General features: G+C 43.5%; 1 protein-coding gene across 3 annotated transcripts in view; it reads left to right on the top strand.

Moving 5' to 3' along the window:
• Positions 1-21,502, top strand: part of LOC134347865 (immunoglobulin superfamily member 5-like) — a 76,099-nt gene extending 54,597 nt beyond the window's left edge. The window contains exon 8 of one of the 3 annotated variants that reach the window (XM_063050411.1): positions 19,291-21,502. In XM_063050411.1, coding sequence (XP_062906481.1) covers positions 19,291-19,398 — 108 coding nt within the window. In that variant the 3' untranslated portion in view covers positions 19,399-21,502. The remainder of the gene's footprint in view (positions 1-19,290) is intronic. The other 2 variants (XM_063050409.1, XM_063050410.1) reach the window with 2 other exon arrangements.
• The last annotated feature ends 820 nt before the right edge of the window (positions 21,503-22,322 follow it).

Genomic DNA, 22,322 nt, shown 5'->3' on the forward strand with positions numbered 1-22,322 from the left:
ATCGGTCTCGTGGAGAGGGGAGACTTGCAGCATGGGCAACTGCTGGTCTTCCATACAACCTTGCCCAGGCCTGTGCCCTGGAGAGTGAAGACTTTCCAGGTGCAGATCCATGGTCTTGCAAGACTAATGGATGCCTTTAATTTAATTTAATTTATGGGCAACATACAGTGCGGGAGCTACGAACCTGACCTGCTGAGACGAAAGCGCGCAGTTGAGAGCCCATACCAAAAGTGAGGGTCTCCTGTGTGTAGGAGGCTCAATTGATTCACATCAATTTACATCAATCAGCTGCATGTAAACTTGCTACATTCTCAGAATTGATCCAATATGGTTCAGATTTGTACCTGAATTTCAGAGCGGAGTATTTGGATTACGGTACAGGCAAAATGCTGAAATCCTGTTTTGGAAAGTGATTCACAAAATTTGCATTATATTTCAATGTATCTCAAATGGCAGTGAGTTCTGATGAATGCTGTACTTAAAATGCTGACATGCAAATTTGTCTGTGTGAGTTGTGGAGCATCTTTCCTGGTACTGCAGTTAATGAGATGAACTGCAGTCCGTGACTAGTAGATTGTAAAACTTCTCTGTGACATACTGTGCACTATAGATCCTAGCTCTTGACATGGCAATCTGAATTAGCTTTGATTCTGCTTGTAATCTTTGCAAAAACAGCAGCCTGATTTAGCCTGGTTCTGCTGATGTCTTCATTGGCAAGGGGGATTTGTTGCTTTATTTCCAGCTATTGGGCTAGAAATTAATCTACACCTCTGAAACAAACTGCATTGTGTTGCTGAAAATCACATTAGCCTGGTTTAGAGTGATTTTTCTCACACTTCTGGTGCCTCAGTGCTTGTCAACAAGTTCTTCTTCTTTCTTTTGCCCATTTACGTTTCTTTCAGGCAAAAAATTCCACCATACAGTGCTACAGTGCAAATTACACTGTGTACTGTGCTACAGAGTGGAACATGTACAGACTAGCACATCAGGAAAACCTGCCTCCCCTCCATGGACTCTGCCTATAAGTCTCACTACCCTAATAGATAGATAGATAGATAGATAGATATACTTTATTAATCCCGAGGGGATTAAAACAGACATAACCAAAGAATCACCCCACCTTGGACTTCCTCTCTCCTCCCCCCTCTCATCGGGCAGATGAAACGCAAGACCGAAAGTTCCTACAACCAGGCTCAGGTCCACCTTCTATCCCACTGTAATAAACTCTTGAATGGACTTGGACGTAGTTAGCTGATTAGATATTTGCATTAATGAATAGTTGTATTTGAATTTGAATTGATTTTATTTCTTACATCCTTCACATACATGAGGAGTAAAAATCTTTACGTTACGGCTCCGTCTAAATGTGCAATGTGCAATCATAGTAATTTATAATAAATAGAACAGTTAATGTAAATTAGAAATACACTCAAATCAGTGTAAGTTAATCAATTTGATGGCCTAGTGGAAGAAGCTGTTTTGGAGCCTGTTGGTCCTGACTTTTATGCTGTGGTACCGTTTCCCGGATGGTAGCAGCTGGAATAGATTGTGGTTGGAGTGACTTGAGTCCCCAATGATCCTTCGGGCCCTTTTTCCACACCTGTCTTTGTAAACATCCTGAATCACAGGAAGTTCACAACTACAGATGTGCTGGGCTGTCCGCTCCACTCTCTGCAGAATCCTGCGATTAAAGGAAATACAGTTCCCATACCAGGCAGTGATGCAGCCAGTCAGGATGCTCTCAATTGTGTCCCTATGGAAAGTTCTTAGGATTTGGGGGCCCAGACCAAACTTCCTCAACCTTTTTCACCACACAACCGGTGTGTACAGACCATGTGAGGTCCTTGGTGATGTGGATGCCAAGGAACTTGAAGCTGTTTACCCTCTCAACCCCAGATCCATTGTTGTCAATAGGGGTTAGCCCGTCTCCATTCCTCCTGTAATCCACAACTAGCTCCTTTGTCTTTGTGACATTGAGGAATGCCCCTTCACAATGGTGGAGGGATTGGATGCTTGTGGAAGTGGGCTGCCTTGTACTGGATGGTGTCAGGCTTCTTGAGTTTTGATGAAGCTGCACTCATCCAGACGAGTGGCAAGTATTCCATTACACTCCTGACCTGAGCCTTGTCGATGGTGGACAGGCTTTGGGGAGTCAGGAGGTGAGTTACACACAGCAGGATTCCTAGCCTTTGACCTGCTGTGCTAGCCACGGCATTTATATGGCTAGACCAGTTCAGTTTCCTGTCAATGCTAACCCCCAGGATGTTGATAGCAGGGGATTCAGTGATGATGCTACTGAATGTCAAGGGATGATGGTTAGAGCCTCTCTTGTTGGAGATGGTCATTGCCCGACACTTGCGTGGCTCGAATGTTATTTGCCACTTGTCAGCCCAGGCATGAATATTGTCCAGGTCCTTCTGCATTTGGTTATAATCTGCTTCACTATCTGAAGAGTCACGAATGGTGCAGAACATTGTGTAGTCACCTGTGAACATCCCCACTTCTGACCTTATGATGGTCAATCTCAATAAATAAGTGAGTAAAGTAGAAAACAAAGAGTACATGTTTATCCCGGCCTCCTGTGTTTTTCTTTCAGTTAGTTTACGGAAATACGAAACATAACAGTATGATTTAAGATGAACACTTGACTGCCCTGTCTACCTCATCATGGTTTGCACCCTATTGTCTACCTGCAGTGCACTTTCTCTGCAACTGTCTGTTATTGATTTTTCTTTGACTATCTCAATGTACTGATGTGATGGAATGATCTAAATAGACAGCATTCAAAGCAAAGTTTTTCACTGTACATATAACAATAAATTAATTTGCTAATTAGTATAGTCAGAGTTTGAACTTTATAGGTCTGAAAAGTGACCATCTTTAATTAGTTAAAGAATAACTGTGTTTTACTAACCCAGCTATCTATGATACGGTCAACATTCAAACTGTATCCTTAGTGCTCCTTTCAATCTTTGTTCTCATACGGGGTCATCAAAGCTTTGCCCATGGATATCATGCTGTGGCTCAGTCTGAAGTTATTGTCGGAGCTGCTTCTAGTATCTGCCTTAAGTCACAGTGTGGTGGGGGTACAAAAGGCTGGAGTAACATGCGATCTGCTGGAGGAACTCGGTGAGTCGAGCGATGACTTTGTGGGTAAAAGAATCGTCGACTCTTGATACAGGTTTTGACCTGAAATGTTGACATTTCCTTTGCCGCCACAGATACTGAGTGACTTATTAAGTCTCTCCCACAATTTGTATCACTCTTGTATGATGAAATGGGCTCTCGAACACATGATCTACCTCAGTATGATCTTGCACTTTGTTTACCTGCACCGCATTTCTCTGTAGCTTTTTATACTTTATTCTGTACTGTTTTCTGTACACTGTGTAATGATGTGAACTGTATTAACAATATACAAGACAAGCTTTTCACTGTATCTTGGTACATGTGACAATAGTAAACCGATTCCAATATTAGGGAGGTGACCCGGACTCTGTATTCTGGAAAAAGAGACTTGATCTTTATTTCCTTCATTTTAAGGGAGCAGACGGTATGGGCAGTCATGGATATTTCTTCTTGGACTACAAGGTTATCCTGTCATAGACACCACGAGTCTGTGGTGGCCAGTGCCAGCATGTTTGCTGTTGTGTGCTGGGGCAGCAGGCTGAGGGTGGCAGACACCAACAGAATCACCAAACTCATCCGTAAAGCCAGTGATGTTGTGGGGATGGAACTGGACTCTCTGACGGTGGTGTCTGAAAAGAGGATGCTGTCCAAGTTGCATGCCATCTTGGACAATGTCTCCCATCCACTACATAATGGACTGGTTGGGCACAGGAGTACATTCAGCCAGAGACTCATTCCACCGAGATGCAACACAGAGCATCATAGGAAGTCATTCCTGCCTGTGGCCATCAAACTTTACAACTCCTCCCTTGGAGGGTCAGACACTCTGAGCCGATAGGCTGGTCCTGGACTTATTTCCTGGCATTTACATATTACTATTTAATTATTTATGGTTTTATATTGCTTTACTTATGCTCTATTCTTGGTGCAACTGTAACGAAAACCAATTTCCCTCGGGATCAATAAAATATGACTGACTATGACTATGCCTTGTAGAAACCTCCTTGCCAACCTTTTGTCCAGAGCAATTGGGCTGTGCCCCCGTGAAATTCCACACACCTCCCTTGCAGTAAGAACATTCTTCCTGTGTGAAAAATACTTCACTTGTCTGTCCACACCTCACTGCTCCCCTCTGAATCATCTCTGCCCTTCCCTGCCCCTCCCATCATTCATTCACCGTTAACATGGTGAGGCTTTATAAGACACTCGCTTGGAGTATTGTGAGCAGTTTTGGGCTCCTTATCTTAGAAAAGATGGGCTAACATTGGAGAGAGTTCAAGGAAGGTTCAGAAAATTGATTCCAGGATTGAAAGGCTTATAATATAAAGAGTGTTTGGTGGCTTTAGGCCTGTAATCAATGGAATTCAGGAGAATAGAGGGGAGGGAATCTCATTGAAACCTATCAAATGTTGAAAGGCCTTGATAGGGTGGATGTGGAGAGGGTGTTTCCTTTGTTGGGGGAGTCTAAGACCAGAGGACACAGCCTCAGAATAGAGGGGCATCCAATTAGAACAGAAATGAGGGGGAATTTCTTTAGCCAGAGAGAGGCGAATCTGTGGAATTCACTGTCACAGGTGGCTGAGGAGGCCAAGTCATTGGGCATATTTAAGGCAGAAGTTGATCGGTTCTTGATTGATCAAGACATAAAGAGTTACAGGGTGAAGGCAGGAGATTGGGGCTGAGAGGGAAATGATCAGTCATGATGAAATGGTGGAGCAGACTCGATGGGCCAAATGGCCTAATTCTGCTCCCATATGGTCTTATGGCCTTAACCGAAAGACTCTCCTTGTCATCTCCAGGATTCAGCCCCATAGTTGTTAGCACTCACTAACTATCTCACTATATCGTACCATCAGACTTGCCATGAAAGATTCCAAATAAGTGTATTAATCTGTGCCTTATGAGGCAATACAGTTGGGAAAGTAACACCCCTCTGTGCCTGGTGCCAGATTACAGCCCAGTGATGCCTTGGGTATCTCTCAGTAATACGCATCTTTATAATCCTATAGAGTTAAAGAGTTGTACAGTGCACAAATACACCCCTTGGCCCAAGTTGTCTGTGCCGAACAAATTGCCTAGCTGAGCTCGTCCCACTTACTTGCATTTGGCCCACATCCCTTTAAACCTTTTCCGTCCACGTGACTATCCAAATACCTTTTAAATGTGGTACTTGTACACACATCCACCATCCTCTCTAGCTCTTTCCATAAACCCACCACTCTCTGCAGTACTGTGCAAAAGTGTTAGCCACATATACAATATATAGCGAGGGTATCTAAGGAGTTTGCACACTGCTGTATTTGTAAATGTGAAGTGGAGAGCAGGTTTGTAAATCAGGCGGGAGCAAAGGGTGCTAGGAATGGTGAGGGTGGAGTGCTGTGTGAGGTGTACTTAGCAGGTGACAGAGAAGGAATGCTGGACTGGGGGTTGGCACTGGTGCAGACACACCCAGCCCTAATGCACCAGACACGGTCATTTGATTGCCAACAACTGGTTTACTACAGAATGTCTCTCTGATGCTTCCTGCTCCCCCCCTCCCCCTGCCCCCTCCCCACTCTCAGTCCACAATAGAGACCCATATCAGAGTCAGGTTTATCATCACTCACATATGTCATGAAACTTGCTTTTCTTGCAGCAGCAGTACAGTGCAATACATAAAATGACTACAGTACATTGCAAAAGTCATAGGCACCCTATATATGTGCCGAAGACTTTTGCACATCTGTGAAAAAGTTGCCCCTTGTATCCCCTTTAGGATTTTTCACCCTTAATTTTAAATCTTTGTCCTCCAATTCTGGACTCCCCTCACTCTGGGGAAAAGACTGTAGCCATTTTCCTTGTTCTATACCACTCAGTGGTATAAACCTCTATAAGGTTGTGTCCCTCTCCCTACATTCCAGGGAACAAATTTCTAGCTTGGCCCTTTAGTTCTACTAGCCTCCTCAAAAATCCTTTCTGCACCCTCTCCAGTTTAATGACATCCTTCCTATAGCAGGGTGACCAGAACTGTACAAAGTACCTCAAGTGTGGCCTAACTGACTGGATTGTCAGTGATGGTGCTGTCAGGTGATGCTGTATGGTGTTCGCCATCAAAGTCCTCTTAGTCTTGCTGTTCCTGTCCACCCCCTCCTCAGAATCCCATCCTCTCCCACCCTCCGCCCAGTATCCTGGCCTCTCCCACCTTTGCTCCGGCATCTCCTGCTGCCCGCTAGCTTTAGCACAGCAGCTTTCTGTGGAGTGGCCGAGAGCTGGCCTGGCCTGTTAGCCTATTGAAGCAGAGGGCTGCACCAGTGAACAGGGGCAGGACCACTTTGATAGTGAGCCAGCAATGGAGATGGTAATGGCAGCATGCACAGTTGATCAAAGGTGACATGGTAGTTGACACAGACTACACCCTTTGCCTCCACGGATGCTGCTTGACTTACTGAGTTCTTACAGCATTCAGTTTTCAGTTGGAACATCTCCTGGATCTCACTAACCAGAGGACCACCCTTTCTGGTGTCAGTCTTGACCGCTGCCACCCCAGTTAATAATAGGGTAAAGCAGAATACCATCTCTTTTTCTCTGTCTCCCTTCTACCCCCCTCTTTCTCTCCTCCTCTCTCTGTTCCCTCTCTCTCTCTCTCACTCACACACCTACACATTCTTTCTCTCCCTCTCTCTCACTACTCCTCCTCCTACTATTCCTACCTGGCCTCCATTCGCTACAGCAGGCGAGTGCCTCTGATGGGTAGTGTGCTTCTCAGGATTGCTTCCCTTCTCAGATTTGAGCACAGAATGATATCTGCAGGTGCATTATACTGGACGAGCTCCACTGGGAATAATGCTGGCCTCATTTTAGTGCATGAATGAATGTGAAAACACCCAAAATCTTTCTCAATCACGCTTTTTGTCAATTTTGTGACTTTGTTTTTAAGGTGAGGCACTTAATTGACTATTAGTGCCAAATGCTGCACCCAATTAGTACAGCAAGCCATAGAGTTATGGACTATGATACCACTGAAACAGACCATTCAGCCCATCTAATCCATACCAAAATATTATTCTGCCTCATCCCTTTGACCCATAGCCCTCCGTACCCCGCCCATCCATGTACTTATCCAAACGTCTCCTTAATGTTGCAGTCAAACCCATATCTACAACTTCCGCTGGCGTCTTGCTCCACGTTCTCACCATCTTCTGAGAGAAGTATCCCACTCAGGGTCTCCTTAAATATTTCACCTTTCACACTTAACCCATGTCCTCTAGTTCTAGTCTCCCCCAAACTCGGTGGAAAAAAGCCACCCCTCTATCTATGCCCCTTATCATTTTGGATACCTCTATCAAATCCCCTCTCATTCTCCTGTGCTCCAGGGAATAAAGTTCTAACCTGTTCAACCTTTACTTATACCAACTAAAAGTATGAAATCTCAGCTCCTAGGCATAAGTGTCTGACGGTCAAATCTCGGCTAACACGTCAAACCAGAGTTGTGGCCCTAAAGGAGCAGAAGAGAGGAGATACAGTGATCATCTGGTGACAGTAGACATCGAGCTGTGGTTTACTCCCTGATTTGCGGGAACTGCTGTTGTTGCTTGCCGATCAGGGGTTCCCAACCCAGGGTCCACAGACCACTTGCTTAATGGCATTGATCCATGGCATAAAAAAGGTTGGGAACCTGTGCATGGGGTCAAGGTGACCTTGATACAGTAAGGTGGAAAAGTCTGGCAGATCCCAGGTTATCTGTAGGTGGTAGGCAGGGAAGGTGTGGACTTGTTTGCTCCTGGCAGAGGGGATGGGTACAGATTGATGAGAAACTGTGAGTCAGACAGGGAGGAATTGGTGTACTTTACCCCAGAGAATTCACCCTTAACCCTGCATCTTAATGAGACACATTGAGACTGGCTCTAATTTTCAAACACAAAATGACCTTTTGAATTATAATACCTGATGTGACAAATGAATACAAATAAATGGATATTGCTGTGCGCTTAATTTTTGCAGCAGGACCGAGCAAATATGAATGTGACATTTAGGGAATAAACTGTGAGCAGCTTGTGGGATTTTTTTTCACACTTGGCACACTGCTGATAGGGGAGAGTCACAAAGGGCTCTTTCAGCTGTGAGGCAGCCCCTCCCTCCTGATCCATTCTCAGGAGAAATTCAAGCACCTCCAAACGCACGCTGCGCTGCTCCAAAAACTGCTGCCATGGCAACGAAACTGAATGGAGTTCTCAGGGAGCGAGCGGCCTGCCCGCTGCTGTCAGCTGGTGGAATTGTAGCGGGGGTAGGAGGGGGCGGCAATACGGTGGTCCCGTTGGTCGTAGGCTGGGTAGGTGGGAGGTGGGGGAGGTTGGTCAGTCAGGGCAATGGGGGTGGGGCATGAGAACATTGGGCTGAATACTGCAGAACCTTTGGATATGGGTTCATTCCAGTGGGAGGCCCTTTATCACCCTCTCTCTAGGGACCATTCATTCACTGTGTTAATTAGTAATTGGTTTAACATTGTCACATGTGCCAAGTGACGAGCTTCATTTGCTTGCCATCCGGACAGATCATTCCCTACATCGAGGTACCACAGAAATTAAACAGTTACAGAACACAGAAACAGGAGAAAATCTGCAGATGCTGGAAATCCGAGCAACACACACACACACAATGCTGGAGGAAGTCAGCAGGCCAGGCAGCATCTTTTTTTTTAGGCACGTTCGTACATGCGTGTGTGTGCGTCTGTGTGTGTGTGCGTGCGTGATGTTGGCGGGACAATGTCTTTTTCATGCCTTTACAAGGCGCGGAGTGAGAGAGAGAGACTGTGTGGCGCGCCATGCGCCATTTCACAGTATTTTTCCCTTTATTTTACAAGGTCGAGTTGCAATCTCGACACACAACCCAGCACGGATAGAAAGTGTACTCGGGAGCGGCTCCGACTGGATTTGAACCCGTAAACCTTCATTCCGGAGTCTGACGCTGATGTCATTGTGCCATCCGCCGGCCCCAACTAGGCAGCGTCTTATAGAAAATAGTACAGTCAATTTTTCCGGCTGACACCCTTTGGCAGGACTCAGGTTTCAGCCCGAAACATTGACTGTACTTTTTTTTCCACAGCCTGCTGAGTTCCTTCAGCATTTTGTCAGAGAATGCAGACTATACTGTGTGGTTACAAAAATAGTGCAGTGCAGGAGGACAAATAAACCCTGAGCGGGTAGACTGAGAGATCAAAAGTTCGATTCTTGGTAGAACAGAGCAATTGTGGAATTTTACAGTGGCTCTTGAAGTGTTCTTCAGTTTTGTACCTTGGGGTCATAGAGCACTGCAGCATGGAAACAGGCCCTTCAGCCCATCTAGTTTGTGCTGAACGGTTATTCTACCAAGGTCCATTGACCCACACCCGGAACATAGCTCTCCATACCCCTCCCATCCATGTACTTACCCAAGACTTCTCTTAAGAGTTACTATTGAACATGCATCCTCCACAGCCTCCACTGGTAGCTCGTTCCAAGATCCCTATCAGATACCTCTTAAATACCTCCCATGGAAGTGGGGGGAAGAAGATAGAAACTTCAGAGAAGGGTCTTTGATTACTGTTCTCTTGAAACAGCAGAAAGTGTAGATAAAGCCAGTGGAGTTTGACAGAGGCTAGTTTTAGTGCGGGACTAGGATGCATTTTTGTGGCCACGGGGAGCGACTAGCGGACTGGATCTCTGTCATTCCAGTGTCTGGACATGCAGGTGGTCAGGCTGTTGAGCGGAGAGTGGTTGGAGATCAGTGAAAGATGGATGGGTGTGAAAGTCATCTTAGAAAGTTACTGCTCTGCAAGGTTTGGATTCAGCTGCAGATTGTAAAGTGCTCTACTGAATGTACTAGCCATGAATTCACTGTTCAATAACAAACTATAACCCCATCTTTACTGAAGCCCCTCCAGTAATTGACTGGAACACACACTAGAAGTGCCTCAACACAGGGCCCTGTCCTAAGCTCTGTCCTGGGAGCTGGAGAGACTCTGAGTATCACGGGAGTTATTTTGTTCCCAGGCATCGCCATCGTCCACAGGCTAAGTGGCTGGTTTGCCCTGCAGCCTCTGAGGGGTAAGCTAGCGGAGTGAATATGCCTCTTTGTGAGAAAAAGACAGCGAGGATCCACTCTGTCGCATTAGAGGCCGGGCAATGAGGGCAAAAATCCTCTCTCCAGCTCGCTTTAGTCACAGCGCAGGCCGTCCTCAGATCAGGCAATTATAGCTTAAATGTGCAGTAACTGGGTCAATAACATGGCTACGAATATAGGTTATTCCCTTCTCCCTTGGACCTGCTAATTCCGGTGGGAGGTGGGTAATTAAGTAAGAGTGCAATGTGTCACCCCCAACACAAATGTCAGTTCTTCATGTGTGGGTTGAAACGATGGCTGTTTGTAATCCAGTATTCTCTTTCCACAGACACACTCAAACATACACACACACACAAACACACTTACACACATACCCATACAAACACACAAGCATACACCCACACACATGCAGACATACTGACACATGCACAGACACACGCATATGTGTACACACAGCCATACAAGTGTTACACACACGAATACACATGACGCATGCACGTAGGACCATAAGATATACAGTAGGAGCAGAATTAGGCCATTCAGCCCATCGAGTCTGCTCCACCATTTCGTCATGGCTGATTTCCCTCTCTGCTCCAAGCTCCTGCCTTCTCACCATATCCCTTCATGACCTGACTAATCAAGAATATATTAACTTCTGTCTTAAATATACCCAATGACTTGGCCTCCACATGCGGCAACAAATTCCACAGATTCACCACTCTCTGGCTGAAGAAATTCCTCCTCATCTATTCTAAATGGACGTCCCTCTATTCTGAGGCCGTGTCCTCTGGTCTTAGATTCCCTCACCATAGGAAACATTCTCTCCATATACATCCTATCAAGGCCTTTCAACAGTCGATAAGTTTCAATGAGGTCACTCCCCCATTCTTGTGAATTCCAGTGAGTACAGGCCCAGAGCCATCAAATGCTCCACATATGATAAGCTGTTTGATCCCCGAATCTTTTTCATGAACCTCCTTTGAACCCTCGCCAATGTCAGCACAACCCTTCTAAGATAAGGTGCCCAAAGCTGCTCACAATACTCCAAGAGAGGCCGTGCCAGTGCTTTATGAAGTCTCAACATTACATCCTCGCTTTTATATTTTAATCCTCTAGAAATGAATGCTAAGATTGCATTTGCCATTCCTCACCACTGACTCAAACTGCAAACGAACCTTTAGGGAATCCTATATGAGGACTTCCAATTCCCTTTGCACCTCCACATAAATACATACTGACAGACAGACACACACACAAACAGACTGGTGGACAGTACTGGTGAACAGATATTATTCTACTTGCAGAGATGTGTATAGTTAAAGCCTCCACATGGGATTATTAGAATTGTTGCTTTTCTTGTTATTGAATTGAATTGACTTTATTTCTTACATCCTTCACATATATGAGGAGTAAAAATCTTTACATTTCCATCTAAATGTGCAATATGCAAATTATAGTAATTTGAAATAAGTAGTATGTACAGTAAGATATACAACAGAACAGCCAATATAGCTTAGAAATACAATTGTATCAGCGTGAATTAATCAGTCTGATGGCCTGGTGGAAGAAGCCGTCCTGGAGCCTGTTGGTCCTGGCTTTTATGCTGCGGTACTGTTTCCTGGATGGTAGCAGCTGGAACAGTTTGTTGTTGGGGCAACTCAGGTCCCCAGTGATCCTCTGGGCCCTGTTTACATACCTGTCTCTGTAGATGTGCTGAATAGTGGGAAGTTCACATCTACAGATGCTCTGGGCTGTCTGCACCACTCTCTACAGAGTCCTGTGACTGAGGGAAGTACAGTTTCCATACCAGGCAGTGATACAGCCAGTCAATGGATTCTAGTCAATGTAATTTCTATGAAAAGTTGGACCAGATGGAGGATGGTCACAAATTAGTTACATGTATAACATAATGTGAAGCATCTCAAAGCTCTGGGTAAGTATCACCAACGTCGCCTCTGCAAAACCTTCCAAAATCACTGGAGGCACATGTGAACCAACAACACCATCCTCTCTTAGGCCTGCATACTCAGCATTAAGCCCCTAATTACTCTCAGTCAACTGCATGGGACAGATCACACCAGTTACCTGCCTGAGAATCAGAGTCCAGAAACAGACACTCGATTTTGAGCTCGACCCTAAGAGCTGATTACCAGTTGGCACGTGGATGATAAAAAATAATGAGAGGCTCTGTGGGGGTGGGGGGTAAGAGCTGGACTGATCTTACAGTAGGTTAAAAGTTTGCAGCAACATCATGCTGTGATGTTCTATGTTCTATGTTTTAAGTGCGTAGAGGAAAAGATTCAAAGATGTGTTCAAAGCCTGCTTTGCTCAAAGCTGCTGGCTGCTGCCACAAAACAACAAATTCCACGATGTGTCAGTGCTAATAAACATGGTCTGATTCTCGCTTGGATTCCTTGAAGAAATGGAATCCCCCCCCCCCAGTTAATCTTGGGAAAGTCTTGTCCATGGCTGCTCAGAGAATGAGGACCCTGAGCCCATGTTGTGGGAGCCCTGTTTAAGCAGAAGGAGGGCTCCACGTTACAAACCACCATCTCATTAGCTCCCACCCGCCCATTTATATAAGAATCTGAATTTTGGCCTCGTTAACTACTTCTGAACCCATAAAACCAGAATGAAAATATCATCCTCATCCCAAAGGGGCAACCTAAGGGGAGAGAGATATATGTATGAAATCAATCTCTGTCCTTCACAACAGTGAGGTTATGAAACATCACTGACAGGGTCATTACTCCTCATGTTATCACCAGTAAAACAAGGAGCGGTGGGAACATTCAGCAGGTCAAACAGCAAATGGGGAGAGAAACAGTAAATATTTCAGTTCAATGATCAAGTTCAAACCTGAAATAATTAACGTTTTCTCTGTCCCAGATGCTGTCTGACCTGCTGGGAATTTCCAGCACCTTAGGTGTTTTTACCTTCAGATTTCCAGCTTCTGCAGTTTTACATTTTAATTCCATGCTTAGTAGTGTTATGTCTTGTAACTCCACATCATAAAAAACTAATTGCAAGAAAAAGCCGGGAGCCCAAGAGATGTGAATCTTAGTTTATTCTTTGCTTTACGTGAGGCACACATGTATCACGTGGCGCTGTCATGACGTATGCCATTTACGTACTTTTACATAGAACTGGCAATTCATTAAGTAAACAACAAAGAATGCTTAACCAAACAATATAGTTACAGTATTAATCAAATATTAAATATACAACAATAAGTACCTTGAAGGATTATAAAAAGAAAAGAATATCAGAAAGCAGAATACAGTGTTATGAGAAAATGCGGTGCTGGTAGACAATGGATTAAGAGATCACAAGTTCATTTTTATTGCACAAGAGATCCATTCAAGAGGCTTATAACAATAGGATAAAAGCTGTCCTTGAGCCTGGCGGTACGCATACTCAAGGTTTTATAACTTCTGCTCAGTGGGAGGGAGAGAGAGAATGACCAAGGTTGGAGGGGTTTGATTATTTTAACTGTTTTTGTGAGGCATTGGGAGAGGTAGACTGAGTTAATGGAGGGAGGGCAGAGCTTTGTAATGGCCTTGGCCACATTCTCAACTCTGCAATTTCTTGCAATTTTGACAAGAGACCAGTGTTTTTTTTCACCTCCCTCTCCACCTCCGATCCCTGAATGAGGACTGGCTCATAGACCCCCGGTTTCTTCCTCCTCTAATCAATAATCAGCTCTTTGCTTTTGCAGACAGTCAGTGAGAGGTTGTTGTTGTGGCGCTACTTAGCCAGATTGTCAAATCTCCCTCCAATATGTTGATCCATCACCACCTTTGATTCGGCCTGCAACAGGGGAGTCATCAGCAAACATAAATATGGCTTTGAAGCTGTACTTAGCCTCACAGTTACAAGTGTAAAGCGAGTAGAGCAGGGGGCTAAGCACACAGCCTTGTGGTGCACTTGTGCTAATGGTGATTATGGAGGAGATGTTGTTGCCAATCCAAATTGACTGGGAAATTGAGGATCCAATTGATAAGAAGGGACTGAGGTCTAGGTCTTGGAGATCATTGATTCTTTATGAGGGAATGATAGTGTTGAATGCTGAGCTGTAGTCAGTGAAGAGCATACTGATGTATGCATCTCCATTGTCCAGATGTTCCAGAGCTGAGCGAAGAGCCAATGAAATGGCATCTACTGTTGACCTGTTATGATAATAGACAAATTGGAGCAGATCCAATTTAGTCTTCAGTCAGGAGTTGATATGCTTCATGACCGACTTCATAAAGCAGCTCATCATCGTTGATGTAAGTGCTAGTGGATGATAATCACTGAGGCATGCGACCATGTTCTAAATTCAGTGATCAAAACAGCAGCAGACTTCAGGGGAACAACTGGTGAAATGGGAAGACTTGGAAGTTATTTAACATGAAGTGATGGACTTCAAGGCAACCTAATGTGAAATGTACAATTTTGGACATTGGGCAAACAAATAAAGTGTGTATGAAAAATTGGCTTTGTAATTAGGGGCAGTGAAGACAAACCAAAAGACCATGCTAAGCTATCATAAACTTGTAGTCAGTCCTTGCCTGTAGCATGGTGAATACATTTGGACACATCCTCCAGAAAGGATATGAGAACAAGCGCAGCAAAGATTTACCAGCAGGGAAATCAGGATGATAGGAAATTGGAGAAGTTGAGATTATTCCCCTGAGAATGAAAATATAAAGAGTAGGCCTGGTGAAGGGATTCAAAACTATGTGTACTTGATAGAGAAACTAACTCATCAGAATCGGGTTTATTGTCACTGACTTATATGATGTGAAATTTGTTGTTTTGTGGCAGCAGTACAGTAGACGTAAAGACATCAAGGAACTATAAGTTACACAATAAAAGAGTACATAATAAAGCAAAATCAAGATCATGCTCTTGGGTTTATGGGGCATTCAGAAATCTGATTTTGGAGCTATCACTGAATCATTGCATGTGAGTCTCCAGTCTCCTCTATGGTAGTAATGAGAAGAGGGCATGTCCCACATGGCCAGGATCCTTAGTAATGGATGCCGTCTTCTTGAATCTTTGATGGTTTGGAGGGCTGTGGCCATAATGAAGTTGGCTAAGTCTACAACCTTCGGCTGTCCTATGCATTGGAATTTCCGTACCAGGCTGTGATGCATCCAGCCAGAACGATTAACGGCACACACCTATAGAAATTTGTAAGAGTCTTTGGTGGCATCATCATCATCATCAGGTGCCGTGCCCAGTTTGAGCTTTGACTGCCATGGCCCACACACTCCTGTTTTGGGTCAAGTGGATCAATTCATTGGTATTCATTTCCAGTTCTCTGGCTGCTGTCTCCATCATCATTTGTCTTTGTCTTCCTCTTGCTTTCTTCCCTTCAGTCTTTCCCATAATTACCATGTAATCTAACTGCTCTTTCCTAATCACATGTCCAATGAAGTTAGGTTGCCTTTTCATGATCTCATATATTATTTCTCTTCTTGTGTTTGCTCCGTTCATGACATCCTCATTAGATATTCGTTTTGTCCATGATATTCTTTGCATCCTCCTCAAAAACCACATCTCTGCTGCTACAATTCATTTCCTCATGTTACTAGATATTGTCCAACATTCTGAGCCATATAACATAACTGGATAAATGTAACATTCCACTTCTTTAAGGTGGGTTGTCATGCCTAGTTCAGTATTGGTCAGTATACTCTTCATTCTTGTAAAGGTGTCTTTTGCCATCCCTATTCTTCTTTTGATGTCCATGTCGCACCTGCCATCTGATGTCACCCAGCTTCCTAAGTAGCAAAAGTTCTGTACTTGTTTTATGTCTTCCCTGTTTATTCTCAGCCTGCAGATAGGATTCTTCTTCTTTTTGGATATCACCATACATTCTGTCTTTTTGCAGTTGATAGATAGATCCATTTTTGCACTTTCTTCAACAACTGTATCAATTAGGTTTTGTAGTTCTTCCTCTGTACTTGCAATTAACACAGTGTCATCTACATATCTGAAATTATTGATGCTTTCACTGCCAACTTTGATTCCCAAGATGTCTCTTATTTTTTGTAATATTGTTTCACTGTACACACTAAATAAATCAGGGGAGAAAACACACCCTTGTCTAACGCCTCTCTTGATTTTCGTAAACTGACTCACTTCTCCATCTATTCTTACAGCGGCAGTTTGTTCCCAATACAGTTTTCTGATTAGACGGAGGTCTTTCGAATCTAGATCTAGAGTTTCCTGTAATATTTCAAATAACTTACTGTGCTTCACTTTATCAAATGCTTTTGTGTAGTCAATGAAACAAACAAACAAATCTGTTTGCACTTGAATAGCTCGTTCTGATAGTATCCTTAACATCAATATTGCATTTCTTGTACCTTCGTCTTTCACAAAACCACATTGTTCTTTACCTATTTCAGCTTGAATCTTACTTTTAGCTCTTGTCATCAAAATTCTTAGAAGTATCTTGGTGATATGACTCATTAAACTTATGGTCCTATTTAATTCACATTCTATTGCTCCAGGTTTCTTAGGAAGAGTGATAAATACTGATTTTTCATCTCTTCTGGTATTATTCCAGTCTCATAAATGTCATTGATTAAATCAGTAAGTTTTTTAATTCCATAATCTTCAAGGGCGATAAGTTGTTCTATTACTAATTCATCAGGACCTGCTGCCTTTCCTTTCATCATTTTATTTATTGCATTACAAACTTAAGATTTTAAAATACTTGGACCTTCAATGTTTTGTTTAATTTCTGGTTTTTCACCTCGATCGCCTTCAAACAATTCCTGAGTATACTCAGTCCATCTGTTCATAATCTTGCAACACACATCAAAGTTGCTTGTGAACACAGCAGGCCAGGCAGCATCTCTAGGAAGAGGTACAGTCGAAGTTTCAGGCTGAGACCCTTCGTCAGAGAGTCTCGGCCTGAAACGTCGACTGTACCTCTTCCTGGAGATGCTGCCTGGCCTGCTGCGTTCACCAGCAACTTTGATCTGTGTTGCTTGAATTTCCAGCGTCTGCAGAATTCCTCGTGTTTGCGTGTTCATAATCTCATCTTTTTTCATGATAATGGTGCCATCCTTTGCTTTCAAACATCCACCTGAAGAACAGGGGAGCTTTTTACCAGGGATATTCTTGATTTGTTGATGTAACCCTGTTGGTGGCATACTGTACTAAATCCCCTCCTGTTCCTAACAAAGTTGAGCTGCTGGCGTTCCTTCTTCATTGTTGTTGATGTTCTATTGCGTGCCTTGTGGCGCATCGGGTGGTAACCTTGCCATTTATTTAGCGTTTTGTCTGTCTTTTAAGAGGTCATGTTGCTAGCTTGAATCTCAACCCAGCGCAGACGGGAAGCATGCAAGGAGCTGGCCAGGTTCCAAGCTGGGATCACCCGGCTCTAAGTCCACTACACCACTGGCCGGCTGCATTCCTTCTTCATGATTGCATCAATATGGACACATCCTCCATTGTTGACACCTAAGAATTTGAAACTGCTCACCCATTCTGCCACTAGGGATCATTCTAACTGGTTGCGTCACAGCCTGGAACGGAGCCTGCAGTGTACAGGGCTGCAGGAGGCTGCAGAGAGTTGTGAATTCAGCCATCTCCAGCGGTGATTATCAGTAAAAGAAAATCAGAGTCTGTAGGTGCTGGGAGTCTGAGAAATAAAAATAGAAAACAGTGAAAACTCTCAGCATACGTGCACAAATCTACATAACATTCATTTTCCAAGAACCAATCTAATAATGTTCTGTTAATCCTTTCTAAAACAAGTCAGTGCATACTTGAGAAATTTCTTCTGCATTATAGAGTCATAGAGAAGTACAGCACAGAAACAGGCCCTTTGTCCCGTCTAGTCCACGACAAAATCATTTAAACTGCCCACTTCCATCGATCTGCACTGGGACCAAAGCCGTCCATACCCCTACTATCTATGTACCTATCCAAATATTAAATATTGAAATCGAGCTTGTGTGCACCACTTCTACTGGCAGCTCATTCCACACTGTCACGATCCTCTGAGTGAAGACATTATCTCTCATATTCCCCTTAAATTTCTCACCTTTCACTCTTAACCTATGACCTCTGGTTGTAGTCCCACCCAACCTCAGTGGAAAAAGCCTGTTTTCATTTACCCTATCTATACCCCTCATAATTTTATGTACCTCCATCAAATCTGCTCTCAATCTTCTGCATTCTAAAGAACACAGTCCCAACCTATTCAATCTTTCTTTTTTAAAACAGGTCCTCCAGACCCAGCAACATCCTTGTAAATTTTCTCTGCACTCTTTCAACCTTGTTTACATCTTTCCTGTAGGTAGGTGACCAGAACTGCACGCAATCCTTCAAATTAGGCCTCACCATTGTCTTACGCAACTTCAACATAAAATTCCATCTCCTGTACTCAATACATTGATTTATGAAGGCCAATGTGCCAAAAGCTTTTCATAACCCTTTCTCCCTGTGACACCAATGGATCTTTATTCCCAGATTCTTTTGTTCTACCACACACCTCAGTGCCCTAGCATTCATTGTGTAAGACCTACCTGGCTGGTCCTACTGAAATGCAAAACCTTGCACTTGTTTGCATTAAATTTTATCTGCCATTATTCAGCCCATTATTCCAGCTGATGTAGATCCATGATAGCCTTCCTCAATGTACGCTACATTCCCAAAATTGGTATCATCCACAAGTGTGCTGATCCAGTTAACCACATTATCATCCAGATGATTCATATAGATGACAAACAACAAAGGACTCATCACCGTTCCCTACAGCACACCACTAGTCACAGGCCTCCAGTCAGAGAAGAAACCATCTACTACTACCCTCTGACTTATCCCACAAAGCCAACGTCTCATCCAGTTTACTACCCCATCCTGAATGCTGAACGACTGAACCTTCTTGACCAGCCTCCCATGTGAGACCTTGTCAAATACCTTGCTGAGGTCCAAGTGCGCAATATCCACTGCCTTGCCTTCATCCATTTTCCTTGTAACTTCCTCGAAACTCCTTGTAATATTGGTTAGACATTCTTTAATATAAATTGCCTCAAAAGCCTTAATGACTGTGTCTTCTCTCTTATCGTTATACAGACCCCTACAATTCCAGCCGATTATCGTGAAGTCCAGAGGAAAACACAAAATGAACCTACGAAATTTCCCTGGTACCCACAGAAAACCAGACATGTGACCGCTGTGTAATGAGAATGACCGTGCTTCTGAGGCGTTTTTGTATTTAATGGCTTTATTTAGGTATTTTACTGGGTTTTGCAATAGAAATGAAAACTACTTTGGAAGCATTGTGAATTTGAATGTTACTGATTGGTGGAGTCACTTATTAATGGGGAAAGATTTCTTGGTGGAAACAGATGGAATCCCAGTTAGTGCCAAGTGAATCAAGCATCAATGTGCCATGCCTATTCGTTTTTATCTAGAGATACAGTACGGCAACAGGCCATTCGGCCCAATGAGTCTGCATCGCCCATTTACCCCCATGGGACTAATTAACCTACTAACCCATACTTCCTTGGAATGTGGGAGGAAACCAGAGCATCAGGAGGAAACCCATGCGGTCACAGGGAGAATGTACAAACTCCTTACAGGGAGCGTTGGGAATTAAACCCAGGTCGCTGGCACTGTAAGGAGTTATGCTAGCCACTATGCTACCATGCTGCCCCAGTACGATAGACATGAATCTAAACGCAAGGATGGTTGGTTCTCTCCTTTCCCACAGAGAGATTGTGCTTATGAAGGACAAAACTTGCTTCATTGTGCTTGTACTTTTCGGAGTATGAGGTATTTAAATTGCTCATGAATCACTGCGCACTGGTGCTAAGTAAAAGAGACTGATATTGACCTTAAACTTGCACTTCCAGGTCAAATTGCACGGTCCCCTTGTCCAGTCAGAATGCCCGCTTGGATTCTACCCTTGTAGAACACTGGGAGGCGGAATGTCTTCTCTGCGTAAAATTCAAACACTCTTTTTTACTGCCTACCATATCACTCCAGATCAGGTTGACTCCCTCCTTCTCTGCGTCACTCTGCCACTGACATTCAAACTCCATGTTCTATTCATCGCCATGGCAACAAGCCTTGATTGCTCTTATTCCACTGTCCCTTCCGTCCCTAGCAGTAACCTGATGCAGGGATTGCCTTTCTGTAAGTACCCCACTTCCCTCCCCACACTAGGTTTTCAGTCTGTTGGATCAGATTTCTAAAGAACTTCCATACATGGAGCAATTTTCACAAGCTAGGGGCATGAGCTGGTGAAAAACCATCCATTGCAATGTTGGAAATACAGCTTCAGACATGTGCATTGTGGGCACTTGCAAATAGAAACACCCCCATAGCCAGAAAGCAAGGGTAAAAATCTTTTCTTGGCTGGCATTTTTAAGTATTCTCTATGTACACTGGGTGTTATATACTGTCAAAGTTAGTGTTGTCGAAAAGAATAGGCCAAGGCATTTGGGAGAAAGTCAGACCTTGTTTCTGTACTGTATAATTCTTCATAAGCCTATTGTATTCCTTTATTTTCCTGTAAATGCCTGCAAAAAAATGAATCTCAAGGTAGTGTATGCTAATGTATACATATTTTTATAATAAAATTTACTTTGACTTCGAATGTCCTGCTTGAAAAACAGATGACTGGCTCTTAAGATTACCCATCAGGATCTGATAAAGGAAACATATCTGCTGGGCCTCCTACTGATTGTCAGCACTTCAACAAGTTTCCCCAAAGAAATCTCCTTTCCCGTTCTGAGATGTCGGTCCTTGGCGTCCTCTTGTACTAAGATGAGGCCACCCTCAGGGTGGAGGAGCAACACCTTATACTCTGGGTAGCCTCCAACCTGATGCATTGAATATTGATTTCTCCTTCTGAAAAAGAAATCCCTCCCCCTCCCCTCTTCTATTACCCACTTTGGCCTCTTACCACTTCTTACCTCCCTAGCACTTCCCACGATCCCCTCCTCCTTGCCTTTCTCCTATAGTTTACTCTCCTCTCCTATCAGATTCCTTCCTCTCCAGCCCTTCATCTTTTCTACCCACCTGACTTCACCTGTCACCTTTGAGCTATCCTCCTTCCCCTCCGCCACCCTTTTATTCTGGTGTTTTCCCCTTTCCTTTCCAGTCTTGGAGAAGGGTCTTGGCATGAAACGTTGACTGTTTCTTCATTTCCACAGATGCTGTTGACCTGCTAAGTTCCTCCAGCATTTTATGTGTGTTGCTTTGGATTTCCAGTATCTGCAAACTTTTGTGTGTTTAAAATCTCCATTATTTATCTCACTGTATTGCCTTTCCTTTTGAGTTATTGGATAGTTAATAAATAAATTTTATATACTTGCAAACTGCTGCCGCCTGTGAACCTCCGGATGTTAATCAATTGGGCATGAATTTGATTAGCTAGCGATTTGCTGTGTTGTTGAGAGCTGAAAGTGAAGTTTATTTTTCAAGCAGTGAGGATGAGTTATTGCAGAAAGTTGCAGATACACAGATTAAATAATGGTAAGATACATAGTTGCTGTATTTGTGATTTCACGTAAAACAATTTTAACAGTTAACAAAAGTCATTCATCTTTACCTTCAGAATCAGGTTTAATATCATTGGCATATGTTGTTTTGCAGTAGCAGTACAGTGCAATACACTAAAAAACTATAATAAGAAAATAATATATATATAATTAAATTAAGTCAGTAACACAAAAAGAGAGCAAACATGAGGTAGTTTTCATTGTCCATTCACAAATCTGATGGTGGAGGGGAAGAAACTGTTCCTAAAATGTTGGGTGTGTGTCTTCAGGCTCCTGTACCTCCTCTCTGTTGGTACTAATGAGAAGAGGCCATGTTCGAGCTGTTGACAGTCCTTAATAATGGATTCTCCTTTAGTGAGGCATTGCATTTTGAAGGTTCCCTTGTTGCCAGGGAGGCTAGTGCCCATGATAGAGCTGACTGGGTTTGTAAACTTCTGCAGCCTTTTCTGATCCTGTGCAGAGGTGCCTCCACACTAAACTGTGCTATAACCAGTTCGAATGCTCACCACGGTACATCTGCAGAAATCTGATAGTCTTTGGTGACATACCAAATTTCTTCAGACTCCCAATGAAATAAAGCTGCTGTTACATCGAAAT

The sequence above is a fragment of the Mobula hypostoma genome, chromosome 6 (genome assembly GCF_963921235.1).
Source record: "Mobula hypostoma chromosome 6, sMobHyp1.1, whole genome shotgun sequence".
Classification (NCBI taxonomy): Eukaryota; Metazoa; Chordata; class Chondrichthyes; order Myliobatiformes; family Myliobatidae; genus Mobula; species Mobula hypostoma.